Here is a 21,723-nt window from a genome sequence, read left to right as displayed (position 1 = left end):
TGGCAGTGAGACCTGGGCAGTGAAGGAGGAAGACATTCGCTGGCTCAGATGTACAGAAATGACAAAGATTAGGTGGATGTGCAGTGCGTCCCTGCGTCCAAGGCCTTGAGGGGCTGGGTTTACAATGGAAGAGTTGAGAGGTAGGATGGGACTGGAGTGTATTGGTGTTGTGATGAGGAGAGGTAGATTGAGGTGGTTTGGACATGTGGAGAGGATGGGGGATGATAATTGGGTGAGGAAGGTGAGAAGTGTTAATATTGGGGGTGGAGTTATGAGGGGTAGACCGAGAAAGACATGGGACGAGGTCATTAAGTGTGACCTTAGGGTTAAGGGACTGAACAGGGAGGCTGCAATGGATCGTGCAGCGTGTAGAGCCGCCATTAGGTGACCAAGGCTGACACATGCAAGCATGTTGGAGCCTTTAAAAACGAAAAAAAACGAAAAAAATGCCAATACACCAGTCCTGTATGAGATGGATGATGGGTGTTAGTGCCAAAATAGTGATATGTGGAGGTTTATGGCATGTAAGAGGACTACTGGACCTTAGAAACAGACCATGAAGCCTGTGCCTGGAGTCAGATGCATAAAAAAAAAAAAAAAACATTATCCCCTTCAGTCTGGTGATGGTTTTTATTTAATTTTTGGTTATCCCCAAGAGGTTTGATTCAGCGTAAGAGAGACTTTTGGAGCTGGAGTAGTTAGGTGTAGCTTTCCTTGACCCCCTCGCTAGAATAGGTCTCCTCTTAGATGAGAGGAGACCTATTCTAGTGAATAAAGCAGTAGAATGCATTGCCTGGTTCAAGATTTTATATGTTATGGCCAGTGTCATCTAACTTAGGAGAGCCCAGTAGTGGTGAAAGAGTTAATTAGGGATTTGTTTAATCCCTTCAGCTAAATAAAGTGCAATTAGATAAAATTATCTGAAAATAGTAGGCTGTAGCATCAGCCGATCAGGGTGGTACACCAAAGGGGAATGGGAATGCTGGTGATACAGAGAACTGGAGCTCCTGTTTCACTAGCTACCAGATTATCTGACTATCCCCCTTTGCTGGCCTTTTCAGTGTGACACCAACGTGGAGAATAAACCAGCATACACTCCTAAACACTTTCCTCTAACTATCTCATGCATTACTCTGTATGCACTTTGCATATCATGCAACATAACCCACTATGTCACAGGGGTTGATGCCAGCAAGGGCTACCTAGTGGCACACCTACTGAGGGGAGGTATGGGCACCGCCAGCATAGATTTGGGGGCTGGGATGAAGTGGGGCTCGGATCTGTGCTAGAGGGTACAGGGCATTGCAGTTCCCAGGCTGCCGCTTCCACCCAATTGAGAGAGGCCTGAACCTGGGAGTAGTGCCCAGGAGGCTGCCCTATCAATGGGAGTATAATGGCGGGGCAGTTACACTGCCAAGCGTGCTTGGAGGGTGTCACTGTAGCTCTCCTGGCAGGGTGCCCTGAGACCACTGCCTCAGCCACTGGTCATTGCTAGTGGGCTATGGGACTGTGCAGGTCGGTGCGGCCTGTGGTCTGTCTCTCCCCGTTATTTCTACCAATTATGACAACAAAGAAAGGGAATCAAAGCAAGCCTGAGGAAACTAAATCACCCAAGGGGATCAGAGTGGTGTCATGGAAAGTGAGAAGTTTGAGGGGTAGAGCAGGGGAAGTACAGTAGCTGAGGTGTTGAATAGGGGTTGGGTGGATGTTGGATGTATGCAAGAAGTCAGATATAGGGGAGGATCAGCCACAATGGTTGCTGGGAGGAACTGTCGTTGCAAGTTATTTTGGCAGGGTAGGTAAGATGGATATGGTGGTGTGGGTGTGTTGGTTAAGGAGAAATGGGTGGAATATATGAATGTAATGAGGGTAAGTGAAAGGATAAAAATACCTGTATTGAAAATTTTGTTCAGTGGGATTATGTTTTCATTTATATCAGCATATGCCCAACAGGTAGGCTTGGATGAGGTAGAGAAGGATAGTTTCTGGGATGACCTAAAATGTGTAGTAAGTGGTATGGGGGATGATGAGATTGTACTTTTGGGAGGGGACTTAAATGGTCATGTAGGTGAAGCAGCTCAAGGATATGAAAGAGCACATGGGGGATGTGCATTTGGCACAAGAAATGAGGAAGGAGAAAAGGTACTTGAGTTTGGGGAGGCAATGAACATGATTGTGTGCAACACACATTTTAGGAAAAGAGAGAGTAGGTTGATTACATATGAGTCTAGGTAGGATATTTCCTAGTCAGGAGGACTGATAGGAGGTAAGTGAGGGATGTTAAAGTTACAGGGAGCAAGGAGTGTGTGCAGTAACACAAGTTATTGATATCTTGACATGGTGCTTAAGGAGCAGGTGATAAAAAAGAGGCCCTATGCATGTAGGAGGAAGGTATGGAAGTTAAAAAACCAAGCAGTGAGGGATGCATTCTGTAGCAAGATGAGTAGTGTGGTGGCCTAACAGAGTGCTGTTGACAGAATTATCTCCTGAGAGTTACTGATTCAGTGGGTGGACGGACAAGGGACCTTCCAAGACAAAAAGTAACTTGGTGTTTGGATGAGGGTATAGAAGCTGCAGTTAAGGAGAAAAGTAGGCATTTCCGGGAATGAAAAAAGAGCGGTAACAAGGAGGAATACTGGTACTTGGCTGCCAAGCATAGAGCTAGAAAAGAGGTTTGCAGGGCAAAATGTGAGTCTCAGAGACTTTTACTTGAAAACATAAATAGTGTGGAAAGGAAGAATATGAGATTTAAGGTGGCAAATCAGACAAAGAAGGAAAACAAGGATATAATAGGTGAGCAGTCAGTGAAGAAGAATGGTGGGGGAAAGGTAGTGGTGAACAGTGGGGCTATTAAAGACGCCTGGAGAGAGCATTATAACCAGTTGTTGAATGGAGAGTTTGACTGGGACAGGGAAGGTTTGGAGCCAGCAGATCCAGTGATTGGACCATGGCCTTTGATTGATGCTGCTACTGTGAGCAGGGCAATAGATAGGATGCAGTTGGGGAAGGCAGCAGGTGTGTCTGGGTTGAGTCCTGAAATATTGAAGGCCTCAGGAGATAATGGAATGGGGATAGTCACTGACTTGATAAATACGATTATATATATGAGTGTGTTTCCCACATGATAACTGAAGAGTTTAATTGTAAATGTGTACAAAGGGAATGGTGATGCCCTGGAAAGAGGAAATTATAGAGGCATAAAGCTTTTGGACCAGATAATGAAGGTAATGGAGAGAGTTCTAGAAGGTATGATTAGAGTAAGAGTGAATATTGAAGAGATGCAGTTTGGGTATATATGAGGGAAAAGGACGACTGATGCCATTTTCATTGTTCGACAGCTTCAGCAAGAATACACAGGAAAGAAAAGGGCTCTGCATTTTGTTTTTGTTGATTTGGAGAGGCCTTTGACAGAGTTCCTAGAGAGGTGGTGAAGTGGGCAATGAGAAAGCTTGGGATTGAGGAGTGGCTGGTTAGGGTGGTTATGGCTATGTATGTGGGTGTTTACACCCAGGTGAGGATGAATGGAGATTTGAGTGGTAAGTTTTCCATGAATGCTGGTGTGCATCAGGGGTCAGTCTTGAGCCCCTTATTGTTTATCATGGTGCTTTAAGACCTCTCACATGGCTTTAGAAATGGACTCCTGTGGGAGATGTTGTATGCTGATGATTTTGTGTTGATTCCAAAGAATGCAAGGGAGGTGGAGGAATAACTTAGAAAGTGGAGAGAAGGTATGGAACACAAGGGATTAAGAGTCAATGCAGATAAAACAAAAGTGATGGTATCTAGGGTTGGTGGCGGTACTGTCACAGAAGAGGGAGAGTGGCCATGTGCGATTTGCCACAAGGGTGTGTGAAGTAATTCCATCTTGTGCAGTGTGTGTGATAAGTGGGTGCATAAGAGATGTAGTGCTAGCAGAAGTAGACTGCGAGAGAATGCTGATTTCATGTGTGCGGTGTGTCGGGGAGAGCAGGTGGAGATTGTCAGATTGAAAGGATTGAACTTGCTGGTGAGTCTTTTGAATGTGTGGAAGAGTTTTGTTATTTGGGAGACATGTTATGTGCTGAAGTTGGGACTGGAACTAGCTCTGTGGCTAGAGTGAGGAGTAGTTGGAAGATGTTCAGGGAGCTGTTGCCTTTCCTGACATTGAGAGGGCTCTCCCTCCATGCAAAAGGATCTTCGTATGCAGCATGTGTTAGGAGTGTAATTCTGTATGGTAGTGAGACCTGGGCAGTATAGGAGGAGGAGGATATTCTCAGGCTCAAACGTATGGAAATGACAATGATTAGGTGCATGTGCAGTGCGTCCCTGAATGCAAGGCCTGGGGGAACTGTGTTTAAGATGGAGGAGTTAAGAGGTAGGATGGGACTGAAGTATATTGGTGTTGTGATGGGGAGAGGTAAATCGAGGTGGTTTGGGCATGTGGAGAGGATGGGGGATGATAATTGGTTGTAGAAAGTGAGAAGTGCTGATGTTAGGGGTAGGGTTGCAAGAGGTAGACCAAGTAAGACCTGGGATGAAGTCATTGAGCGTGACCACGGATAAGGGACTGAATAGGGAAGCTGCCAGAGATCGAGCAGCATGGAGAGCTGCCATTAGGTGGCCAGGGCTGATGCATGCAAGCATGTTGGAGCCTTTAAAGACAAAATGAACAGTGTCATTGTAGTTAAGGGATTTATATATTCTGAAACTAGGCAGAGGAGTGGCACAAAGTTTTCATAGCTAAAAGGATTGAGATACAATCAGATCATTATATTGTGAGTTCTGGTGACATCCTTGTAACAAATCTTCAACTTTGTGCCTTGTTTCATAGTGCCATGATAATCCCATGCTGAAACTGTGAACAGTTCATTCGTATTTACCATAATGTTGTTTCACTTAAAGATATTTTATTCATAAGTTGCTGATGATATAACAACTTATCTTTATGTAAAGGTGCTTGAAGTTCATTATTAAGCTGATTTGAAATAATTTTTACCAGCTCCTCAGTCTTGAACCAGAAGTATGTCTCACTTGAAGGTGTTTCACATGAAGTATCATACACAGCAGTTACACACCCAAGACACTAAGTGAAGATAAACTATATACACTCAGCCATCGAGTAATGTGGACAGCAGGGAGCAGACAAGGACCATGCTGCTCAGACAATACCTTTGCATGTATAATGGTACAATGTTGTCTGGAAACTTACCAAATCTCTCATTTCCTCCTTCTTACCACCTGTGTCCACATAAATTACCCCCTTCTTATACCCACCATCAGGTAAAACACTGAAAGAGATATAACTGTTATAATTAAGAACTTGAGTGGTATTAAAATAGCATTAACAAAAACAAAAGTTAGGCTGGATACCTGTGTCTTGTTGATGTGTAGCTCCCCAGCACTCTCCTGCCACCCCCTGCCCTCAATGTTCTTGTTGTCATAAAGTTTCACTTTCTCTCATATCGTGCAACCCTCAGTAGGTACAGGCGGTCCCGATCTTACGAGCTAATTGGGAGCAAGGATTCTGCTCATTAGCCAAATTCTCATTAAACAAAGTGAAGAACTTATGGGAAAAATAGGGTTAGGGAGCAAGGCCTCCTAGCAACCTCCCCCCAAACCACCAAAACTGACTTTCTGATCATTTTAAGCTGGAATAAGGAGTTAATACAAGAGGGTAATACACCTGAAATATAAAAACAGCACTAATATAAGCAGAATAACATAAATTATAGGTAAAATAGGGATGGGATAAACAACCAGCCAAGTAACCTCCACCAACTTCCAACACCTGTGACAGACAATTTTAAGCAGGAATAAAGGGTTAATACAAATGAAATACAATTACCCTCATCTCGATTCTTGTAAGTTGGGATTTTGGGGGGTTTTACCCTCTCGTTAAACAGACAGTGGTGCAAATTTCAAGACCTCGTATTAGCGAATTCTCGTAAAGCGATTGCTTGTTAACTGGGACTTTCCTGTATGTTGTTCTTTCTCTGGTGCTCCACATAACACCCTATGAACATCTCAGTCAGCTTCAGGACAACATTTCAAACTTTCACTGCTACCAGTTTCGCATCACTGGGGCTCCCATGCACACTTCTCTTTATCTTCTCCCGGTCCTTCCAGGTCGTTCTGATGGTGCTTTCATTCATGCCATGCTTTTTTGCCATTTGTGCCTGCCTCTTTCCCTGCTCTAACTCCATTACTATCTCATACTTCTGGCCATACATGAAGATGCACTGCTCTCTGGGTGGCTGGGGTTGATCATGCAGCATGACTAAGAATCTGTGTCCTTGCTCAACACTCAAACACACACACACAAAAAAAAACTCTTGCTGCACAGTGTGGGTAAATGGAAGAAAGGACTGATAGCCATATGTGCAGTCAGTCTGAAATGTTTTGGGAAGCGCAAAATCTAACGAAGAATGTACAATGAATACTAACTTACAAGAACACATCCCCTAAAATTGCAAAATTCGTATAAGTTTGGGGTAGAACATGGTGAGACACGAGAAAGAACTGTTAGCCGTATGTTTAGTCGGTCCAAAATGTGTTGGGAAGCGCAAAATCAAACGTTGAATGTGGAACCGAATGCTAATTTATGAGAAGAAAAAGGTAAAAGTAATTTTTTTTCTTTTATTAGCAGACATTTTTGTTCCATTTTGTCCCCTAATATCGTGAAACCCATAAACTTTCATCTAAGCATATGGCCTTGAGTGTGCCCAGGACAGGTACCTGGATGTAATCTGGCCAATCATGGCGAGTCTGGTGGGTGATGTCACTACGTGCCACTTTCAAACTTTGTCCCCAGGCCACTGACTTCCTGCGTTAGCTTGAGTTTTTCCCTGTGTTAACTATGACCTGTTGCATTATGCTGAGCATGTTAGAACAAAAACATGTTACTCAACTGCATGTTTCTCAGGGATTGAGTGTAGGCCTAAGCTGGTGAAATTCATCAGTCTTCAAGTTTGTCTTTTTAATTTTCTCTTTGTTTACTGTCATTCTGTTTTAGATATGGACTTTGCAAAGCATTTTGCAATTGTATTTAACCTACACAGTGGTAATAATTATTAGTCTCAGCATTTTACAGTACTATACAATTTTTATTCTTGGGCAGTTGTAGCAACCACATGTTCATTCATTAAAGTATTTTACCTACCAGTATATTGTGGCAGTAAATATATTGTTAATCTCAGCATTTTACAGTATGTATTTTGGGGCAGTTGTAACTACCAAGCTTTCATAGTGATCATTTTATTATTGTAAATATGGACTGACGCTGACACTAGCAGCTTCGAGAGTGCATTAACTTCCAGTTTGAAGCATAATTGATTGCCTGAGTAGGAGTTTCACACCCTGGCATTTATGAAAAGGTTAGTGCCCCTCCCCGGAAAACAACTAACTAAAAAGACAAACAAGAAGCCTCGGACAAGGACTGACCAAACGATGACAACCCAGGACCGGACAAAGGACTTGGTAATGGCAACATGGAATGTAAGAAAAGCGAATGATGAGGTGAAAGAGAGAGAGATTGTCCAGTTGCTTGAGGGTGCGAAAGTGGATGTATGTGGAATAACTGAAACAAAATGGAGAGGAGAAAGTGTGAGAGAATGGGAGTATGGATGGGGTATATGTGCAGGAGTAGGTGAGAATGAGAGGGCAAAGGAAGGAGTATGTATAGTTGTGAGTAAAAGATGGAAGAAGAGCATAAGACAGTATGGATCACTTGGGTCAAGGATTGTGTGGGTAAGGTTGAAAGTTGGAATACAAATGTGGGCGATTGTGTGTGTGTATGCACCAATGCAAGATCGTGCTAGCAGAGTGAGAGAAGAGTTCTGGACAAATGTGGAATTGTGCATGGAAAAGTTTGGAAGGAATGAGAGTGTTTTTGATCGGTGATATGAATGGTAAAGTAGGGAATGTGAAGGTGGATGAAATAGTTGGTGAGTGGGGTGTGCCTGCTGAGATAGATAAGAATGGCAGTGCGTTAGTGGACATTTGTGCTGGGAGGGGGTTTGTGATAGCCAATACCCTCTTCAGGCATAAAATGATCCACAGGTATACATGGCGAGTGATGAGAAGGGTGGGTGGTGAACTGAATGAAAGGAAGGCAATGATTGATTATGTGTGTGTGGATGAAAGTATGTAAAGATGTGTAATGGATGCAAGAGCTTATAGAGGTTGGGGGAATGGACTTTCTGACCACTACTTGGTGGTGGCCAGAATTAGGATCCAAGTAAGATGGAGAAATAGAAGAAGGGAAAGACGAGAGGAAGGAGTAGTTGCAAGGAGAGTGGAAAGGTTACAAGAGGATGAGAAAAAGGTAGAATATATGAGAGAAGTGGAGGAACGATTGGGCAAATATGAATTGGAGCAGATGGGGGATGTGGAAGGTGTGTGCAGGATTTTTACAGAAGAAATATGTGCAGCATGTTATGTGATGTATGGGAGGAAGAGAAGACGGAGGGGTGTGCAAGGAACAGCGTGGTGGACTGAAGAGGTGAGACAGGCTGTGGCACAAAAGAAGAAAGCATACAATGAATGGATGAGAAATAGGGGCGTGGAAGAAGTTGAGAGGCGGAAGAGAGAGTTATATGTAGAAAGAAAGAGAGAGGTGAAAAGATTAGTAAGAAGAGAGTGGATGAGGAATTTGGAAGGAATTTGAGTGTAAAGTGGAGGAACTATAAGAAAATGTTCTGGAAAGAGGTGAAGAGAGGAAGACAGGAAGTGAGGTTAGCAGGGGAGTGAAAGATAAAAATGATAGATTACTAGTGGAGAAGGGAGAAAAAGTGAGCAGATGGAGAGAACACTTTAAGGAATTGTTGAACATACAGGATGGAAGTAATGCGAGTATATGTGGCTGGGGAATGGCTGGGAGAAGGAGGGAGGTGAGAAGACAGGAAGAAATCAGTAGGATAGAAGTTGTGGAAGCAATGAAGAAAGTTAGATTGGGGAAAGGCCCAGGAATTGATGGAATGTGTGGTGAAATGCTGAAGTATGGGGGAGAGATAGTAGTAGAATGGATGTGGAAGATGTGCAGATTGGCCTGGGAGGAAGGTAGAGTCCCGGAGGATTGGAAGTCAGGTATAATTATTCCCTTGTACAAGGGAAAAGTGGAAAAAGAAGTGTGTGGTAATCATTGGGGCATTTGTTTTCTTAGTATAATAGGAAAAGTGTATGGTAGGATACTTATTGACAGAGTTAGAGAAAGAACAGAGAAATTAGTTGGAGAAGAACAGGGAGGATTTAGGAAGGGAAGAGATTGTGTAGATCAGATATTCATTCTTAGATCTTTAGTGGAAAAGTTTCTAGAGAAGGGAAAGAAGTTGTATGCGGCTTTCATGGATTTGGAGAAAGCATATGACAGGGTGGATAGACAAGGATTGTGGACAGTGTTAAGAATATATGGAGTAGATGGGAAGTTGTTGAATGCTGTGAAGAGTATGTATGATGATACTAAGGCTGCAGTGCGTGTAGATGGTGAACTAAGTGAATTTTTCTCTTTGAAGGTTGGGTTCAAACAGTGATGTGTCATGTCTCCATGGTTGTTCAATCTGTAAATGGATGGGGTAATAAGAGAGGTACAAGGTAGGGTAGTGGATGTTGAAGTGGCCCTGGTGAGAGAGGATGGTGTTTGGAAACTCCCTGTACTGTTGTTTGCAGATGATACTGTGTTGTTGAGTGAAGACGAAGGGGAGCTGCAAGGCTTGGTGGACGAGTTTGGGAGAGTGTGTAAGAAACGGAATCTAAAGGTGAATGTAGGGAAGAGTAAAGTGATGGTCTTTGAGAGAGGTGAAGTCAGTGAATGTACAGCGAAGTTGGATGGTGAGGAATTGGAAAATGTGAGTACATTTAAGTACTTGGGTAGTGTGATGAGTAAGGATGGAGGTTTGGAGGGTGAAGTGCTTGAAAGGGTACAGCAGGGAAGAAAGGTTGCTGGTTCTTTGAAAGCAGTGATAAGAAACAGGGAAGTGAGCATGGAAGTGAAAAAGTTACTACATGACAGTATTGTGATACCAACTCTAATGTATGGAAGTGAAGCTTGGACGTTGTTGGAAGGATACAAGTCAAGAGTGAGAGCAGTGGAAATGAGTCCTTTAAGAGGAGCCTGTGGAGTCACATGGAGAGACAGGCTGACGAATGAGGATATAAAGGAGCGTTGTGGTGTGGATGTGGATGTGATAGGAAGCGTTATGAGGAACACACTGAGGTGGTTTGGCCATGTCGAGAGGATGGAGCGTGAAAGACTGACGAAGAGAGTGTATGTGAGTGAGGTGGAGGGGGGAAGAGGGAGGGGGAGGCCGAGGATGAGATGGAGGGATGGGGTGGAGAGGTATATGAGAGAGGGGGGGGTGATTTGGGAGCAGGGCAGTGAAATGGCGGGGGATAGGGCGACGTGGAAACGATTTATTTGTGGCCACCCCAAACGTGATTGAGGTGTCTGGCAATAGATAGATAGGTAGATAGATATTTATCTTCCTAAGAGTGGGCCCATTTCCAAGCTGAAAGGGTAAGTTAGTGGAAGAATTTGTTGATGTTTCCAATTTTGTGGAATGTATTGTATGATGCAGTTTCATCATATTCTCTCACTCATTCAGAGTTCTTTATTTTGTCTGTGTCATTATTTGGTATATCCCCTGTTCATACCACATGGGTGTTTGCCTCATAATGGAAATACATTCATTTTTTTGGAGATATTTCATACTACTGCTTCTTTTCAATTGCACTTTCAGTAAGCTGACAGCCTATATAAAACATGCTTTCAGTAATTCAAGATGATATTCAGTCACTGGGCTATTGCAATACCATCATGTGCCTAATATGCTATCGCTGTTCTTCACTTAGAGACTCTCTCGTGATTTCAGTTAAATTGTTCATGTTAAAACAGCAGATTTAACCCTCTCGTGCACCGTAAGTTTTCAGTAAGTTTTGATTCCATGCACAGAACCAAAACCTCTCTCAGGCTGGCTCTGCTTGCGTGGCAAGGGAAAAATTTCTCTGGCCCAATTTACCCTAGGAAAGTGCTTATATTGTTATAAGTCACTTCCCATCATCTTCGTTGATGTTTATACTATCAGATAAGAAAAAAAAGAACATAAAACAGATGAATAAATGTACAGAAATGAATCCTGAATAAACCTAATTTACATGAAAACTAGCTTCTCATAACTTCCCAACATCACCGTGAAAATTTTTTCCCGTGACGCGCAGTTGCAAAGGACATGTCTATATGCAGAGTTTCACGATCTTTCATCTGTGAAAGTTTCAAGTTGATACGTCCGATAGTTTTTAAGTAAATCGAAAAAAACTACGAAAATCGCCAAAAATGTCTGCTTTGTTTATTGTTTTGTATGTTGTTAGTGGCACTGTAACAGACATATATGTACATTCTTTCCAGTTTTGTAGCCCAAAGGTTAAGGAAGCCCATGATATAATTCATAGGAGAAAATGAATTTTGAAACGTTTCAATGGGTTGCACGTGGTGCCAGCAACTTCACTCCAGCCTCTAGGCTGAGTATGTTCGTCTTTCGTAACTTTTCCCTAATTATTTTCACACATAGGTTACTTTGCTTTGCAAAAGTATGCATAAGCTATCATCAGCTTGATCAAGCTTTCTTCAGATTTTGATGCGACATATACTTTACGAGTATAATGACTGAGAGAATAGCAGTGAAATGCACCACATTTTTCCCATGAGAAATATATAGTAAACACACATACCTTATAATACAATAGTATAAAAACTAGACAAATAAGCTGGTTACTCACGTCCTCTAGCAGTGTTGTAGTGTTTCTTGAGAGGAGATGGAGTTGCAGAGAGGACAGGTACGATCACAGCCTGTGTGTGTGTGTGTGTAATTCACCGGGTCGGTCAGGATCACTTGATGGTCGTGATCGTCAGCTTTTACCCTCCCGGAAGGGAGCTGAGAGCTCATATAATCCGATCTAAGGGCAAGGCTTTGACCTTCACACACGCACACACCCGTCCCCTTGCTCAAGGGGGACAGTAACCACCCACTTCGTCAGTGAAACTTTTCGCAATCTGAGTGAGGCGCGAACTCCCGTCCACCAGTTGGCAAGTGGGAACGTTACCACTACACCAGCGAGCAGTGTGTGTGTGTGTGTGTGTGTATGTGTGTATTTGTGATGTGCGAGTGTGTGTGTGTGTGTGTGTGTGTGTGTATGTGTGTATTTGTGATGTGCGAGTGTGTGTGTGTGTGTGTGTGTGTGTGTGTGTATTTACCTATTTGTATTTACCTATTTGTAGTATACAGGAATTGAGCAATGCTCGTGTTGTCCTGTCTCCATATCCACATTTATCAAGTCTACCTTTACACACATGAATGTTTTTCTCATGCACCACCTCTTTGTCTAAGTCGTTCCAAATATTTAAGAATATACCTAATTGTGATATACACGGAATGTACTATGCTCGTGGGTTTCCGTCGCTGTTTCTCAATAAGTCGAATTTAACTTTAAACTCGTTTAAGTTTTTAGACTGGACGATCTCTTTGTCCAGGCTATTCCATAAGTCTATACTTCTGTAAGGAAAGCTATATTTCTTGATATCCTTCAAGCAGCTTGACTGTTTCAATTTCATTCCATGTCCTCTTGTTGCTCTCTTATCCCATACAAACAGATCTTCTTTGTCAATTTTATCTACTCCCACCATGGTCCTGAACACCGCAATCATGTCTCCCCTCTTTCTCCTTTCCTCTAACGAAGGCAAATCCAGTTTTTCCAGCCTCTCTCTGTATGACAGGTCTGTCAGACTGGGGACCATCTTGGTTGCTGTTCTTTGTATTCTCTCAATCTTGTTTATATCTTTCTTTTTGTGTGGGGACCACACTACCGCTGCATATTCTAACCTGGGGCGGATCATGGCCACTATCAATTTTTTTCATCATTTCCTCATCCATATAATGAAATGCTACTCTTATGTTAGTCAAGAGCTTATAAGTCTCTCCAACTATCTTGTTAATGTGCTTTTCTGGTGACAAACTATCTTGGACCAGCACTCCCAAATCTTTCTCTTCTCTCCTTTTTGTGATTAATTCATTACCCAAAAAATAATTCAGTGATGGTCTCCTGGTACTTTTACCCATTTCCAATATTTTACATTTCTTTACATTAAATTTCATTTCCCACGTCCGGCTCCAATTGTGTATCCTATCCAAATCCTCCTGCAGTATTTTACAATCCTCCTCAACCTCTATCTTCCTCAAGATCTTTACATCATCAGCAAACAGACTCGCATAACTGTTCACTCCATCTACCATATCATTTACGTAAATCAGGAACATTACTGGCGCCAACACTGAGCCTTGAGGGACTCCACTTGTTACTTCCCTCCATCCAGACATCTTTTCCTTTATTACTGTCCTCATTTGTCTGTCTCTCAAAAAGTCTCTCATCCATTCCAGAAGTTTCCTCTTTAATCCTCCTATATATTCTAGTTTCCACATTAGTCTCTTATGAGGTACCTTGTCAAAGGCCTTCTCTAAGTCTAAGTACACACAATCCACCCAACCATCTCTCTCCTGTACCACATCAATCACTCTTGAGTAAAAGCTCAACAAGTTTGAAACACATGACCTTCCACTTCTGAATCCAAACTGACATTCAGCCAAAATATTCATCTCTTCCAGATATTTTATCCATCTGTCTTTCAGGATTCTCTCACACAATTTTGCGACCATGCTGGTTAGAGACACTGGTCTATAATTCAGGGGTTCTTCCCTGTTTCCTCCCTTGTAAATTGGTACCACATTTGCCCTCTTCCATTCTTTTGGCACTTTCCCCTCTTCCAGTGAGCATACAATTAAGCTGTGAATTTTATCCGCCAGTTGTTCTCTGCATTCCTTCAGTACCCAATTAGAAATTCCATCAGGTCCTGGGGCTTTCCTTACATCTTGAGTTTCCAGTAATTTATACACTTCTTGCACCTCCACTTTTATATCTTTCATCACCGGAATATTTCTAATCACTCCCTCCCCTTCCACAAGCTCCTTTTCTTTAGTGAAAACTGACTGGAAACGTTTGTTCATTATTTCTACTTGCATTGCCGCATCCTTAAAGACCTCTCCATCTACTTTCAGCTTGGTGATTCCTTCCTTTTGTTTCAGTTTGCCATTAACAAATCTATAAAACAGTTTGGGTTCTTCCTTGCATTTGTCAATTATACCTTTTTCAAAATTCCTTTCTTCTTCCCTACGTATTCTTGTGTATTCGTTTCTTGTTCTTTTATATTCTTCCTTTGTTCTGTCGTTACCTCTCTTTCTCCAATTGTTCCACGCCTTATCTCTCTCTTTTTTGGCTATCATACACCTTCTATTAAACCACTCCTTTTTCCTGTTTTCTTTCCCTCTTACTCTTGGTACAAATTTTTCCACTCCCAAATTATAGAGGTCTAGAAAGATATCCCACTTCCTCTGTATCTCTCTTGTTTCTCTGAATTTTCTCCAATCCGCATTTTCAAAAAAGTTTCTCAATCCTGTAAAATTTGCTTTGCCAAAGTTGTATCTTCCCTGTCTATGAAGCTCGTCTCTTGGCTCGACGTTTCCTATTAACATCTGTGTGTGTGTGTTTTTGTGTGTGTGTGTGTGTGTGTGTGTGTGTGTGTGTGTGTGTGTGTGTGTGTGGAGTGATGGCAGTGGTGTCAGTTGTCAGAAGAGTGATGGCAGTGGTGTCAGTTGTCATAGGAGTGATGGCTGTGGTGTCATTTGTCATAGGAGTGATGGCTGTGGTGTCAGTTGTCATAAGAGTGACGACAGTGGTGTCAGTTGTCATAGGAGTGACAGCAGTGGTGTCAGTTGTCATAGGAGTGATGGCAGTGGTGTCAGTTGTCATAGGAGTGATGGCAGTGGTGTCAGTTGTCATAGGAGTGACAGCAGTGGTGTCAGTTGTCATAGGAGTGATGGCTGTGGTGTCAGTTGTCATAGGAGTGATGGCAGTGGTGTCAGTTGTCATAGGAGTGACAGCAGTGGTGTCAGTTGTCATAGGAGTGATGGCAGTGGTGTCAGTTGTCATAGGAGTGACAGCAGTGGTGTCAGTTGTCATAGGAGTGATGGAAATGGTGTCAGTTGTCATAGGAGTGATGGCAGTGGTGTCAGTTGTCATAGGAGTGACAGCAGTGGTGTCAGTTGTCATAGGAGTGATGGCAGTGGTGTCAGTTGTCATAGGAGTGATGGGAATGGTGTCAGTTGTCATAGGAGTGATGGCTGTGGTGTCAGTTGTCATAGGAGTGACGGCAGTGGTGTCAGTTGTCATAGGAGTGATGACAGTGGTGTCAGTTGTCATAGGAGTGATGACAGTGGTGTCAGTTGTCATGTAAACTTTCTCTGATAAGCCCTTGCGAAACATTGTAGGTTTAGTGTAAAATAGGAGGGGAACAGTAAAAATCGGTTTGGAATTTTCAAATCTGGCTTTCTCTGAAAATATATAAGAAACACTTATACACTTTCTTGACAGGCACACTGCACTATATATAACACACTATCACTATACACACTTAAGGTATGGACGGTGCGGTAGTAGGAAATGCATGTTTAAATGCCTGGCCGCACACTCACACACCCTTCGAGCCTGACTGTCAGGAGAATACTGAGCTAAATATAGGTCACTTGCCCCTCTGATAAGTTCCCGGCTGTTGCCATATGTTTCCCTTAGATGTGGCTACCCTCAGCTTTGACTCAACCAAATTTGACGCAAATCCATCCACTGGAAAAGTTTCTATGACCATTTATAGGGAAGGTGCATCATGCTCCATCATCGGTTACTCTTCAGATTGCAAGGCTTATGACTCACATTGCGTCATCTTGTGCGAGGGGGTTAATTCTCTATACGTTTTGAAGACAGTATTGGACATCTCTCTGAATTTTATGCTTACTGTACTTGTGTAGAAAACATCTTGCTCTTGATAGGAGTGATGGCAATGGTGTCAACTTAATTGACAGTACTGACCAATTATCAGGTCTCATGTAAGTGGGTCAGACTGGAGATGCAGTATTATTATGGATAAGTAAATGGTTTACAGTGTATGAGTATTTTGAATAATGGAAAATGGATGGTGTTGCATGCCATTTTGTAGGCACTACATACTGTACTTAATTTTTTCTGTAGAGTATTAGTAGTCTTTGTACAGTATTATGGATCATTAATCATGCTAAGTGTATCTATCAAAATGCACATACTGAAAATGTTTTATAGAACACCAAACAATGTGAATCCACTTAATTTTTTCTGTGATGAAGGAGCCAATACTGTTCAGCAGAGACTAAAATGCATGTTATTTATGTATATCAGTAATGTACAGTGACCCGTTCAATTACGTGGGTTCCGTATATGATTTTCACCATTTAAGGGAAAGATAAACCCTCCCCTGTTTCCTGTTATGCAGGAAATAATCTGGTTTGTGTGGAAAAATTCCAGAAATTAACCCCCCCAAAATGATGGGGGGGAGTGACTTTCAAGAGTTTGAGGCCAAGCCTCATCACTCTGAGAGGTTAGAGGCACTGGTCATTCCCCCTCCTCTAGCCCCTCAGGCTTAGATACACCCCTCCCTGACACCCAAGCATCACTCCATCCCCTGTCATTGTAAGTGATCACCACATATTTACCACTTTGACATCATCATCATCATCATCAGCCATTTGAGTATCCACTGCAGGACCGGCCTATCCAGACCGAAGTCGGGACGATACAGCCAATGTATCTCTACCAAGTGGCTTAGGCTGTCGGTTAGAGATTGTATGTAGGGTGAGAAGTGCTTGTAAGTGTAATTGTAGTGTTGGAGTGGCTTTGGATGTGTGTGTAGTCTGTGAACCAAGTGTAATCGGCCCACGCAAGCCGACTGGATGCAAGCATACTTTATAGTAAGCGACACTGGTTCAACTACAGCACCCCTTGTGTCTGCCAATGCAGTATGTGGCCCAAAGTTTATTACCCTGGCGGGGCGCGAACCCTGGTTCACCCGTGTACGAAATGCACACTCTACCACTGTACCACAGAGGCTTCTACCACTTTGTGCACATTAATTAACCCATTTTTATGCCCAGCGATGTTCCTAGAGGTTGTCTGTGTACTACAGTAAATATTAGGCATGATCTGGGGAGGGTCAAAAATTTGCAAGGTCAGAAGGATGACCTGAGAAAAATTTTTGGATTTCACCATACTAAGCCTTATAGCATGGGTTTCTGTGATATCATATGCGCGATTCGATATCCGCGGAAAATTCAGTGATACATTAGCAGTGTGGTTGGAGGGGCCAGTGTAATATGTGCTCTTTATGAATGTGCTCTTCCCACATGCAGAACATTAGTGACCCACCATTGTTTTGTCAGTTGCCCCCTTATTAAGTAAATAACTATATAGTCATGTGCTGTTTACATGACTGCGAGGCAACCATCCCAGAACTCAGGCAGCTGTTATCTCTGTGTAAAAATGCAGTGTAATTACATATTCAAAATGTAAAAACTGATAAACCTTGTCAACTGCCCATGTTCACTCATTGTGGTGGCTTTGTGTGACACTTTGTGGTGTCAGTCCCTAAACCAGTCCAGCATTTGCTCTACTCACATACAGTAGTTCCTGTTGTTATTCTTGGTTCAGTTGGTTGCCCTTGAGGCCAGCAATGGCCACATTACTTTTTTACTTAACCAATCAGGAGCAAACTTGGTGCGGGCATCTTGATTCCCCCACAGATTATGCAGTTGTTAGTATGATTAAGTAATTCCATATTTATCCACATATACAGAAGCACTCATTTTTCAGCTGTATATCTAGTGAAAATTGATATGTATTCACCTATATAGAATCACTAACTTAACGTAAATTTAAGCCATGTACAATATTTTCATACGGCAGCTGCGAAATGTGACATGATAAATTGTATAAGTACATGCCATACCACGTTGAGTACACCGCTTCCCGTCCGATCAGCGAAGTTAAGCAACGTTGGGTCTGGTTAGTACTTGGATGGGTGACCGCCTGGGAACACCAGATGCTGTTGGCATCCCTACGTGTCAAGTGGGGTTGGTGGAGGATTAGTGCCCCTCCCTGTAAAACAATTAACTCTAAGCCGTTGGCCACCCCGTTTGGGATACATGGCGTCTGGCAATGAATGAATGAATGAAACATGCTGATGGTGATATTATTGAAACTTTTGAGCATAGTAAATTCTTAACAGGAGTTGTTGCATTTCAGATGGAAAATGTCAACCATTATTATTTTTATTATTGTTATTATTATTATTATTATTATTATTATTATTATTATTATTATTATCATTATTATTATTATTATTATTATTATTGTGTGGTGAAATGCTGAGGTATGGGGGTGAGATAGTTGTGGAGTGGATATGGAAGTTGTGTAGATTGGCTTGGGAAGAGGGAAGGGTTCCAGAAGATTGGAAATCAGGTATAATTGTTCCTTTATGCAAAGGAAAAGGGGAAAGAGAAGTATGTGGTAACCATAGGGGTATTTGCCTTCTTAGTGTGACTGGTAAAATATATGGTAGAATACTCATTGATAGGGTTAGGCATATGACAGAGGAGCTAGTTGGAGAAGAACAAGGGGGATTTAGGAAGGGAAAAGGGTGTGTAGATCAGATACTTGTTCTGTTTAGTGGAGAAGTATCTAGAGAAGGGAAGGAAAGTGTATGCTGTCTTCATGGGCTTGTAGAAAGCTTATGACAGAATAGATAGGCAAGGTATGTGGAAGGAATTAAGAATATATGGAGTGGAGGGGAAATTGTTGAGTACTGTGAAGACTATGTACGAAGGAGCTAGGGCTACGGTGCGAGTGGATGGTGAGCAGAGTGAGTTCTTTGATCTAAATGTGGGACTGAAACAGGGTTGTGTGATGTCTCCATGGCTGTTTAATATATACATGGATGGGGTTGTAAAGGAGGTGCAAGGTAGGGCAGTGAATGTGGGGGTGGCTCTAATGAATGAGGGTGAGATTTGGAAGGTTCCGGTGTTGCTGTTTGCTGATGATAGGGTATTGTTGAGTGAAGATGAATGGGAGTTGCAAGGTTTGGTGAATGTATTTGGGACAGTTTGTAGGAGGAAGCTGAAAGTTAATGTAAACAAAAGTAAACTTATGGTTTTTGAGAGGAATGACATTACAGAATGGACAGTGAGGTTGGATGGTGAGGATATGGAGAATGTGAGTGCATTCTAGTACTTGGGTAGTGTGATGAGTAAGGATGGAACTTTGGGGGATGAAGTGCGTGAAAGGGTACAGCAGGGAAGGAAGGTTGTTGGTTCACTGAAAGCAGTGATGAGAAATTGGGAGGTGAGTATGGAGGTTAAGAAGTCACTGCATGATAGTATTGTGATCCCTACCCTGTTGTATGGAAGCGAGGCGTGGACCTTGCAAGAGGAACAAGTCAAGAGTGAGAGCAGTGGAAATGAGTTACTTGTGAGGAGCATGTGGAGTGACATGGAGGGACAGGTTGACGAATGAAGAAGTGAAGGAACGTTGTGGGTGGATGCGGTTGTGGTTGAGAAGATTAGGAGAAACACACTGAGGTGGTTTGGACATATGGAGAGAATGGAGAATGAAAGACGGACTAAGAGGGTGTATGTAGGTGAGGTGGAGGGAGGGAGAGGGAGAGGTAGACCGAAGATGAGGTGGAGGGATGGAGTTGAGAGGTATATGAGGGAGGGGGGAGTGAGCTGGGGGGAGGGTAGTCTAATGGTGGGTGACAGAGCTACTTGGAGGCGTTTTGTCTGCGGCCACCCTTTGTGGGATTAGGGCGTCGGACTATAGATAGATAGATAGATTATTATTATCATTGCTATAATTATTATTCAGATTAATATGACAACAACCATTCATTGTATGATTTGCCTTGGAAATTTAGTGAGTCTACATTCTCCCACAGCTATACCCAAACATAGTATCTGGTCACTGCATGGCTAGTTTTAAAAAGAACTGCAGTAGTGCCCTGTGAAATGAGCAGATAGCCATTCAGTCACCATTCAAGTCTTTGAACTGTTCGTTCTACCTCAGGGGAAAAAAGTACTGTACAAAAAAAAAAAAAAAATGCGTATTAGATGGTTTTCACAATAAATGCGAGAAACTTGGGTTATTCTGAAAGTACAGTAAGTACCTGTACTGAGGCTGTAACATTTTCTGTGAATTGTGAGATGCTTCAAATAGGGTATCAGAAGCAGTTTAAGTGTTACCTATCCAGGTTGACCATCATCATTTTCTAAAGAGAAAAGAAATCAATAATAAAAAAATAAAATTGTGTATGGTCACACAGCAAAAATGAAATTTTGTAACCCAACCTCCTTGGGATAGGCATGAGACTTACAATTACTGTATTCTGTTGCCCAACCTCTACCCTCCTCCCCCTTGTACAGTGCCTCTTATCCAGCTGAACTTGAGGCAACTGGCAATGGAATACATTATTGAAGGATTAATGTGTGCTCTTGATATAAAAATTTATCCCTTCCACAGGGATCCACCCCTTCACTATGGATCAAAGCCTCAGCAACCAAGTTGTAGGTGAGGTGTTGCCGCCTCCAACAGCAGTGTTAATTGACCAGGCCGAGGGGAACCCTCAAGACTGGCTTACACACCCAGATACCAGACTTATTATCCTGATTCTCCACCATGGATTTCATCTCATATATAACTGAACACTTCTAATGTCCAGATAAAATATTCAAGACCTCATTAATGTCTAGATAAGATATGGTCAGAAGTCTCCATTGCAAATATTTCTGAGCTGTATGTCATTCCTATGACAGCAGTTAGCATATTCTTGACACTGCTGTACTGTACTGGATCTCCAGTTCCAAGAATATCACTGTTCTTCAAAATTTTGTTCAACTGCCCTACGTAGAGAGAGGGTTCTTTAGCCAATTACTCATCTCAGTCTTACCAGAAACTGCTGAAAAGTTTGGCCTGTGCATCAGAAATTAGAGCACTAAGCCTCATGACCACATATCCTGTTTGCGACAGTAATGAAACATCAGTGCTAACCTTATCACTAAGTAAGAAAATTTTCCTTTCTGCAACCTATAGTGCCATGAAAAATTGTTTTAAATTACAAACCAAAGACCTAAAATAATATTATATAGTATTCTCAAAATGTGCTTTATTATCATGTAATAATTATGGTTGTAGACTACTGATATATATATATATATGGATAGATAGATATACACACTGTATATACAGATGTATCAAAATGAAATTGTTGGTATGACCGTCAAGTATGTCCATATCGTCAAAGCTTTACTTGACTAAGCCATACACTATTCCACCATTGTGGAAGTTAATCTCGTTTATTGTAACACCTAAATGGTTTAGGGCGTCAATTCTGTAAACTACTTATTAACAGTGATACTCAGCAGACACTAATGCATTGCCTTAAGACTCACTTACAGTTTACTATCTGCATACTAAAGATAAAGACCCTCCAGTATTTTGAGATGTCATGTTTACAGAACTGTTGAATGCAGTCACTATCTCTTAAACTGGTTGCTGTTATGTTGATGACCATTACTATAAAAGTAAGTTCAGCATGTGATAAATCTCACCCAAATTTAGAGGAAAAGCACAGGAGAGACTTTGATATAATTAGTTTGTTTTCACCCACTGGAAATTGGCCACTCCCAAAACTTGAAAACTGAGTCACGGATACTTGAAATTTGATAAGTAATAGTTACGAGTTAATGATGAGTTTCCATGAATACTATTTAAACTGACCCTCCAGTCTGATTA

General features: G+C 42.1%; 1 protein-coding gene and 1 pseudogene across 1 annotated transcript in view; both read left to right on the top strand.

Annotated features, from left to right (window-relative positions):
• The window catches only part of tim (timeless), a 394,051-nt gene extending 373,078 nt beyond the window's left edge, over positions 1-20,973 (top strand). The window contains exon 24 of the mRNA XM_080274845.1: positions 20,452-20,973. Within this exon, the coding sequence (XP_080130971.1) occupies positions 20,452-20,503 (52 nt within the window). The 3' untranslated portion in view covers positions 20,504-20,973. The remainder of the gene's footprint in view (positions 1-20,451) is intronic.
• Positions 17,875-17,992, top strand: LOC145403419 (5S ribosomal RNA; annotated as a pseudogene).
• Positions 20,974-21,723: the final 750 nt, after the last annotated feature.

The sequence above is a fragment of the Coenobita brevimanus genome, chromosome 60 (assembly GCF_032717465.1).
Source record: "Coenobita brevimanus isolate Jiangsu-jjx chromosome 60, ASM3271746v2, whole genome shotgun sequence".
Taxonomy (NCBI): domain Eukaryota; kingdom Metazoa; phylum Arthropoda; class Malacostraca; order Decapoda; family Coenobitidae; genus Coenobita; species Coenobita brevimanus.
The sequence above is the reverse complement of the archived record's forward strand: the minus strand, read 5'-3'. Positions and strand labels throughout refer to the sequence as shown.